A 9416-nucleotide genomic window follows, 5' to 3' on the forward strand; every position below is an offset into this window, starting at 1 on the left:
GTGTCATACCAGACAACAAACATAAGACAAAAACCCATGAAAACACCCTCCAAATGCAGGTTCATAAGACGTGAGATGATCATCATCCCGAGGGCCAGACCATCATGAAGCGTATCATACCATACACAACTTTCGAGAACACGCTGAAACACGGAAAGATTGCTGAGACCCGGAAATGCCGAAACCACGAACCCGTCTATGTCGAACGCCCAAAGAAAACAAGACCCGCCAAATCAAACCCCGAGATTCTTGTCAATGGACTGTAGAACGCAGGATGAAGAATGTTCTCCTCCTTTCTTGAATTTCTTCCAAGATCAAAGACCAAGCGTAAGCACCATGACGTCATTGGTGTTCATGAAGGTGTGGAGACGCTTCCAGATAAGGCAGCCAATCATGAACAAGGACTGTGGGGTGATGATCACTGCCTGATTAGGCATAGTGATGACGTCGACGGCTTCCCAAGGCATGATTGCCAGGGAAAAACTCGAGAGCAGCAGCGCAAAGCTACCGCGCAAAACCCCACGCGTGAGTGGACGAGTAGATTCGAGAATAGCCCTTTCAGTCCCTTCCTCGGCGTCGCTGCTTTCCCGGCCAGTCCACATCCGGGTGGACAACCCGCATGTGCCGAGTGAGCGCGTCATTGCGCGAGAAGGTCTTCTCTTCCGTGCACAGATGACACCGCACTTTTTGCTTCCGCGAATTGTGGATGGTGTCCTCGTGTCGCGTGAGATCGTAGGGTCTGGAGAAGACCGAATTGCACGGCTTTCCCGTCGACGGATTGATCCGCTCGCACCGGTGTGGCCCCGCCTGAGAGTTGCGCATGCCCAGCGAGCCGTCGCGCGTGCCGGGCATGGTAGAGCGATGCGCCTCACGCTTGTGTTTTTGGAGTTGCGCGGGCGTCTCAAAGCGAAGCGTACACCCGTGGTAGGTGCAGGTGTAGGTGCCGCTATCCGACGATGTGTCATCCGGCCGATGGATACTCTCCTGTCGACTGGACGTTCCATCGGCGACTGTAGACTCGGCCGTAGACGGCACAGCTGGTAGACCAGACATCGGCTGCAGATAGGGATCCGTTCGACGCGGGTGGTGGTGGTGTTGCTGCAGAAAGTTGTTGGACTGCGGTTGCTGTAAACCCGCCTGTGTCGTGTACTGGGTCGGGAACGAGTCCATCTGAGAATAGGACTGCGTAGTCGGAACCGTAGATGCGCTCTGCCGCCGCAGCGACAGACTGTCCGTATCCAAACCGCCAAAATCAGACCCGTTTTGGTTCGACGGGAACAGCGGCATCGCGGCGTCGTTGGGGCCTTCGTGGTACTCCAAGAGCGCGTCTTTGGGGGAGATTGTTTTCGGTTCCGTCTGCGCACTCTGTTGGCTGGCCATTGCCTGCATGGCGGTGCTCAGGCCCGAGCCGGACAGGCGCGTGCTCTCGAATTCCGCGGCCAAGGGCGAGTTCTGGCGAAATGGCGAACTCTCCCGGTGCATGGTATTTGGCGACCCCGATCGGGCGGACATGTGGCCCTGACTGGCGGCATTCAGGCGGTCGGCGATGATGTTCCGGTAAGGCGCGGACGAGGTGAACTGCTGGCTCGGATTCGGTTTGCGGACTTGCGGCGACGGCACCACGGTCGCGTTGTACAGTTCATCCTGGTAGATATCGCTGATGGTGCGGTTCAGTTTGGGCACGCCAACAGGGACCTGGCCGTTGAAGTCTGGGCGCGCATCGAACTGTAAGTACTCATCCATCCAGCGATCAGAAGCTCGATCCTCACCATGGACTACCGCCTTGGAGCCGTCATCGGGGTCGTCATAAGCAGTGGTGGTTTGGGGGGTAACGGGGGAGTTGCGGTTCATGCCGGAAACGGAAGGCACCAGCGAGCTGTGGAAGGAGCCGTCTTCACCCGAATTTGGCGGCTGGGCTTGCTGCTGCTGGTGTTGCTGTTGTTCCATGACAGCCTGTCTCATCGCCTGCTCAGCGGCGGCATTATCGCCATTCTGTGAGGAAGGGTCGTAGTTTTGAAACGGGGCAGCTAGGAGAGAGCTGTGCACAGGCGTTTGCACGGGAGTCGGCAGCGCCTTCGTACTGGGATAGGTATCGGACTGCGACAAGGACGATGTGTCGCACGATGGGGTAAACGACGTCGTCTGCGAAGGATTCCCCTGGGGCTTGTTCGTGGACCAAGAGGGATCCGGCCGCTTGCGCGTCGCACCGTGTAGCCATGTAATCCCGCTCTGCGCGCGAACCGGACTCAGCAGCTGGAGGGTGGAGTCACTGTCCCAGCCGTGAGGGTTGGTTGCGATGCTCTGCTGTTGCGCCAACATGGGCGAGCCGTTGTGCAGATGCGGTGTCGGATAAGGGCTGGTGCCGTTCAGATAGGACGGCAGCGATGGATCATGGATCTGAGGTTCGGAATTGCAGGACGGGGCGGCACTCATCAACGGAGCGTCGTACAAGCCGCCGTCCCCGGCTGTGTACGAAAAGTCGTTGGAGGCGGCCGTGACGGGAGTGCGGGCCGCGGAGAAGGACGGCGACGAGAAGACGGGAGACGCAGCACCGGAGGAAACGTGGGACGGCGATGTGAGATGATTGCGCGACGGCGACTGAAACGGAGAGTCGAGCGACGGAGGAGGATGATGGTGGTGGGAGACGTGCTGCTCGGCGGGACGGCAATGAGACAGTTGCGGATCGGAGGGGAGGAAATCAGGCGGCGGGAGCGGGTCGTCTTGTATGCAGACGGGCGGCCACAGAGTGATGAGATCCTTACGTACAGAAGGATCAACGAGCATCGTTTGGTTGCGAAACGTCAGAGGTGGATGGGGGTGGAGACCGCAGGATGGCAGACGGGACTCGCCACCGGGGGAGGGGCGCGATAATATATCACTGGAGACACTGGCGGGAAGGTTTTCCTGACGGCCGGATCCGCGGATCTCCGCTGGCTCTGTGGCCGTGCAATGATCGATGCGGAAATCGTTGGTGCTGGTCACCAGGCGGTGCGGATTACTGGTTGGCCATCGAAATAGGTGGAAGATTCGGGCCCCGGCAACGGACAATCCACGGTTGCGCCGATTCGGACGAGCGAGGTTGAAATCCGAGACGGCAGTGATGACTCGATCGCGGGTCAGAATGAGTCGCGTGCTTTGTTTTTTTCGATCAGGATAGGTTGATTGATTGATTGATTGATCCCTAGGCAGACGCGGATGAATCAAGGCAGGGACAGTTCGGTTGGTTGGATAATAATAAAATAATAATATAATGGAGAAACAAAGAAAGGCGATGTGAATTTTGTGTGATTTTTTTTCTCTGGGACATGATGATTATAAAGATATTTACACCGACAGAGAGTGTGCTTCATTTGCACAATCCCATCCTCTTCTCCTGCCAAGCCGCAACGTCATCGTGCTGCAACTGCAAGCATCTGCGTAAAACTTTATATTACAGATGGAGTCGGTACAGACAGTACTGTTGAAACAGGGCAATCCCTGTCATACTAGTGATTACAGCCGCGTTACCAACGCGGATATATCCAATCCCTCGCTCCGTCCCACCGTCGCTCGGGCCTCACCCGAAGGATTCCGGCTTCCGGGTGTGGCTTGTACAGTACCTAGGTATGTACTCGGTTGGGTACTGAAAAAAGGGTTCTCCTCAGCCACAATTCATGCAGTCAAGTATTTCCGTTTTTGTTTTAGATCGGTCGATCATCACTAGCCACACACTAGCCACATCATCCCATCCCAGTTTCCACATGTTCCCATCCACGCTGTCGGTGACTCGGTCCGAACGGCCTGTTGCCAAGAGGCGACGGTGTACTTGTACGGTGTACTCCGTACCGAGTACCCGACTCCCTCGCTAGACGGACGACTCAGCCACAAGCGAGCAGCTCACCGAATGTGCTGGCAAAAACAATGGCGATTGCAGCAGATGGTTCCGCAGCACACTGGAAACTTGAGCCCTCCAGAGTCCGGGGTGATCAGCTGACCGAGAGATTTGCTGGTCACCTGACTCAGGCTCTCGGCATAATCAGCTGACTCGAAAATCCTCCCCCGCGAAGTCTCAGAGAATCTGTATCTCTCGAATCTTCTCGATGACACCAACACTGGTCCAGCACTTGACATGACGGAATCCAAGGCAACTGGCCAAGAAGCATGTCTCGGCTACATTCGGCCGACAGCCGCAATGACCAGATCAATTCTGGACTCGCAAGGCACTGCCGGCGATGCATTTTGGCATTGGGAAAAGCTTTTTCGCTGATTAATGAGGCCTGGTCAATACTTGATTAATTGAAAATCAATCCTCTACGTACGACGGGCGCGGCTGGAAGAGTCCACGAATCATAGAATTGGCTTTTACTTTTTACTTTTCTCGTAAGTGAAAATTTTACTACTCTCCAGTTTGACTCTTGGGTTCTAAACGAGAACCTACTTTTCTTCCTGTCAGATGGAGGCTTTGTGCGCACGGTCCAGAGTCCAAACTGGCCAGACCCCATGATAGAGGTACCAGACCCTGAGGTTGGGTCCAGAACCCTTATGTAAGCCTGAGAAAATCCGGGGTACTTATCGCTGTGAACTGCCCAGTCGAGCCAGTTCGGACGGCAATGTTCTTTGGCTGGAGTCCGGGAGAAGTACGAGGATGACTGATCACTGCAAGATCGGATTCGATCGGGTTGTACTAGTGTTGTTGACACTCTGACAATGTGAATCAGAGAATGCCCAGCACGGGCGAGCCTGTCCACCTACCTACCTAGGTAGATTGATCGTTGCCGATGGCCGACAACGGAGATCGTAAATCTCCCATGTCTCCGGTAATCGGCAGCTACCACTAGTTAGTGCTGAGTGGTGAGTACTCAAGAACCCTTATCAAGATAGCGATCTAGGGTTCAAACGGGTGAGATAGAGTATGTATACGCGCTCGGCTATATCGGCCAATAGGCTATCAGTATCAATGCTATCGCTCTCTCAAAATTCAAACAATTTCTCACTGATCAGTATATGTAACTACATACTTCGTAGCTGAACTTGAGCAGACTCTCTTCAATGCTCTCGGAATCATGTCTCCGAGGCAGGTTTCCGAGTAACAACTGCAACTGCGTCTCGATACGCTGCTTTCAGGCATCTGGCCACAGAGCCAGCTAGCTTGTCGGGCAAACCCCAGATCTCAACAACTCAACATTTCACCATAGGAACGACAACGTGCTCCATCGTTCCCAAGCAATGCAGCACAGCCACAGGTTCACCAGCCCTACGAGATGGACAAATCATCTGCAAGCTAATGCTGAAACGGCCGAGAGGGAAAAAAGAAAATTTTTTTCTCTCTTGCTTTCTTACCATAGGAGAGTTTATGCAAGAACCTGCAGGTTTAAGTTTTCTATTCTTGAAATCTGACAGGGATTGGTTTTTAGCGCACAAACTTTTTGTTTTTTTAACTTTTTCTTCCCTCACTTCGAAAAACAGATTACCGCGATCGTATTGTAACGTTACAGCACTGAATAAGGCTAGGTTATCTAATCGAAAACAATGCATGGAGCCGTACCGATGCCCGCCGGAGACACGGAAGATCGGCACTAGAAAAATTTTCGGCTTCTAGAAGCATGCCGAATGTGTCAAAGTCCGGAATTAGCTTTCCTGTTCGGCGCTTTTGACTCGGCATGCTTGAGTTTAAAAAAAATCTTTTTTCTTGCTTCATGCACTCGCGCAGTTCATGACAATGAAGCAGAAAAAAATTTTCCCATCGTTCTGCAACGGTGACAACAGACAAACCGCTGAAGCGACCGTTTCCCCCAACGTTTTTTATTGCTGCGAGTCGTCCTCGTACACTGTAGCATAGACCTACTGCTGATCGTGCCCCAACGCTTTGTCTACTTGTAGCTGTAGGTGGGAAGGACAGGCCTAGTATCATGCCCACGTTTCAACTTTGATAGTCAAGCGATGCTACAATATCAATACCCCGGCATAGCTGACCACAACTATTCTTCCGAAATTGCGCCATCCTCTGACAACATGGATGTCGACTTGGCGAGGATTCAACAAATGTGAAGTTGTGAACGATACCCAAACTCTATGCATCCATACATGAGTAATCATAATCTACTCAATTCTACATTCGGAGACAAGACTGTACTCCGGACAAGAGATGTCAAGAGGAATGATGATTTCTAAGAGACACTTCGCGCTGATGATTAGTACCGATCCATCCCGGTGCAACTCATCGGATATACAAATGCCAGTCCGGAACGAGCACGAATGTGGTACATAGTACCTAGGCACCGTAGGTACCTCCTAGGTGGTTGAGGCGTTTGTCAGGTACCATACGGATTATGAAGTACTCGCACGAGAACAGCAAGCGATGACAAATATCCATCCGTGCTTTCCCGTCGTAATTTGACTCCGTTTTAAGTCCGATGTCTACTTTGTACAAGTAGTGAGCCGATATGCTTCAGGAACAATTGCACAATCCTTGGCGACCGGGCAAAAGCGGATTCGAGGCGACAGTAATTAGGTTACGGAGTAGTCATTTTTGAAGGGTCGGAGATCAGAGGCCTGAGCGTACCGCTAGACCGCCTAGCCTCGGCACCCCCACCATGTATCACAATTTGGTGCATCATTTCCGACGTCAAGCATGTTAGCTCAGAGGAAGAGCGCCGGGCTCATAACCCGGAGGTCCCTGGATCGAAACTAGGACATGCTACATGCGTAGTTATTTTTTGCCTCGCAATGTTCCGGATTCTTTCGAAGCCCTACGAGTCTACGACTGTTGGGTCGACTTCATGATGGCCGTAAATTTTATTTTTTTTTTTTTTTTTTCTTTTTAGTTTAATTAGTTATTGGAAGTTTGAAATGATCTTGCTTCCATGCAACTGGCCAAAGAACTATTGTGACGTCAAGACTGGTTCTCGGTCTGCACGAGCAACGACCCATCCATCCAACTCGCAACACCCCGGGGAGTGTGTTAAAAACTTGGCTGGTGACTCTTAAACTAGGATTGGGCCATGTGATATTGTCCTGGGTTGTTCTGCCAATATTAGACGCAATATGAGATGCATAATGGGGGATGCCATGAATGACTGGCTGTGAGATGGGATGTCCCTTTTCGAGCTGCTAGTGAATATATATATCCCTGTCAAGCGGTTTTAGTACACCGACGAATGAATTCAACAACACCGCATCATTCCCCATGGTTTATGCCAGACTAGAATAATAGTAACGGATCCAGCATTCTCACAATCGTCACGGGCCCGTCATCCGCTGAAATCATCGACCAGAGACGGAAAAGAGGCGCCGAATCGCCTCTATCACGATGAGGTACGGCGCGAATCAGGCGAAGATGAGCAGGCTATGAGACACCCGAGGATAGACTCAAGGGGTTCCAGCAATCTAGGTAGCTACGCAGGTAGCTTGCTCATGCCTCGTACATGACCGAGAAGCAAAATCAAGGTCGTATATATGCGCAACAGACCATGATCATGGGATTTCTCTTCAGATGCGCGCTGAAGCATAGTATCCAACAACCACAATACACGGCGCGAATCACACGTTTCGACAGATAACATTCTGTAGAGGCGATTCAAATCTCATACATTCATCCCAACAAAGTATCCCATGCCGGCATTATCAGGGCCATCGCGGGCCAGCCTCTGATGGAATCATAGCATCGAGCCGAGACCGAAAAAAAGAGGCCCTGAAGTCACCATATCACGACGAGGTACTTATGGTGCCATCGGCTAAATAATCACAAGATGAAGATGACCAGGGATGTTTCCTCCGCGATCTCTAGCTTGACCTTGCCTTGTAAGACATGACTGCGAGAGCAACATCAAGGCCGCCGTATATTATGCGTGTAGCCATCAGTCAAAATCGAAGAATTCTTCCTTCGAACGCGTCCAGAAGCCCCCTGGTTAAACGGGATTGTACACCGTGCGAACGCGTCTAACAGACAGAAATTAACAGGATACATCTCAACATCTCTGTCAGCTGAGATGACTCATACCGACATACGAGTACTACTTGTATTGCAGTGCCCCATGCCGGCAATGTCACGACCACCGCGAGTCGAACCTTCAATTTAGGCTGACAAGAGGCTGCGACTCGCCTCACAATATCACATGCATGAGGTCCAGGTACGACGGGTCTTCATACAGGTTGATTCCGAGCCCCAGCGGACGCCACCGCCGAGTATCCGAGTCTACAAAGCAAACAGTAAAGGGTCATAGTCGTCATTTGCGTTTTATCGCGTGAATTCCGCCTGTATAAACGGCCACTATGATACAAGAAGCAAGGCCCAAGCCCAGACGTCTCAATAGAATCAAAAATGCAATCCCAGACCCATGAACCATGAAGCAAAACACCTCAAACCCAGTCATACCATAAACCGACCCAGAAGAGCGCAACGACGCGTCAAATCCCCGGAGCGCGTTGAACACCGTAACAAAAGTAAGAAAGCATTTAACCACCGAAACCGTACAGAGTGCCTAAAGACGCGTCAGACAGGACTCGAGACCCTGATGATCACAGAGTACTTACGGCCTTGCCGCTTCAGGGCGTAGACGACATCAAGAGAGTTGACAGTCTTCCGCTTGCCATGCTCAGTGTATGTGACGGCGTCACGGATGACGCTCTCAAGGAAGCTCTTGAGGACAGCACGAGTCTCCTCGTAGATCATGGCGGAGATACGCTTGACACCACCACGGCGTGCGAGACGACGAATAGCGGGCTTGGTGATACCCTGGATGTTGTCGCGCAAGATCTTGCGATGGCGCTTAGCACCACCCTTGCCAAGGCCCTTGCCACCCTTTCCACCTGAGAGGAGTCAGTACCAGGCTGACGAGAGCTCTGGTGGTCTAGACTTACGTCCAGTCATTGTGACAGATGAGGCTGATGAAGTTGAAGAAGATTAGTTGTGAGAAAGGTTGACGGAAAAGTCTAAAATTGCACGGGGACAACTCTGAAAGCTGGGGAGATGGTGAGGATGAAGAGAAGAGATTGGGTTCCGAGTGGTTGAGATTTCTATATGCACGAGGAGATCCGGGGAGGAGTCAGGATCACGCGCTAAGAAACGGATCGACCAATCAGAAGCGAGGTACCTTCCCGCAGCTCTGATCTGGGGATAACCTTTGATCCTGCACTCGGGGTGTCCGCGAGAGTAATCAGTGGCTAGAATTCATCAATTTGCAATTTGATCATCATGATCAGTTACTGTACACGAGGTGCAGTTCTCTGGTATGCGTGTAAAATGATTCCAGAAGCGCGTCAGTTCACCCAGTGTCCCGAGTCCTGCGGCTAAGATCAGGGAAGGAGTGACAGGCATCCGATCAGTGATCCTGCAATCTGATTGGCGGGCGGGAATCAGGTTCGCTTAGTGATTTTGATTTCCCAGCAAACAAGCCTTTGATTTTGCCAGGCAAATTCGTGCCCGAAAAATCACGCTC

The 9416-nt window shown here is 51.9% G+C and overlaps 2 protein-coding genes and 1 non-coding gene across 3 annotated transcripts; 1 reads left to right on the forward strand and 2 right to left on the reverse strand.

The window, feature by feature from the left end:
- Positions 1-558: 558 nt before the first annotated feature.
- Positions 559-2784, reverse strand: VTN31DRAFT_1067 (uncharacterized protein; the record flags this gene model as incomplete). Its single annotated transcript, XM_069401083.1, has 1 exon — positions 559-2784. The coding sequence occupies one exon, from the start codon at positions 2782-2784 to the stop codon at positions 559-561; it is 2226 nt and encodes a 741-aa protein (XP_069263923.1).
- A 3823-nt stretch (positions 2785-6607) lies between these two features.
- Positions 6608-6679, forward strand: VTN31DRAFT_t8. Its single transcript has one exon. It is a non-coding gene; the product is annotated as a tRNA-Met (tRNA).
- A 1754-nt stretch (positions 6680-8433) lies between these two features.
- Positions 8434-8848, reverse strand: VTN31DRAFT_1068 (uncharacterized protein; the record flags this gene model as incomplete). The annotated part of the gene is made up of 3 exons (XM_069401084.1): positions 8434-8459; positions 8512-8787; positions 8839-8848. The coding sequence occupies 3 exons, from the start codon at positions 8846-8848 to the stop codon at positions 8434-8436; spliced, it is 312 nt and encodes a 103-aa protein (XP_069263924.1).
- Between the last annotated feature and the right edge of the window lie 568 nt (positions 8849-9416).

The sequence above is a fragment of the Thermomyces dupontii genome, assembly GCF_041956625.1.
Source record: "Thermomyces dupontii strain NRRL 2155 unplaced genomic scaffold VTN31scaffold_1, whole genome shotgun sequence".
Lineage (NCBI taxonomy): Eukaryota > Fungi > Ascomycota > Eurotiomycetes > Eurotiales > Trichocomaceae > Thermomyces > Thermomyces dupontii.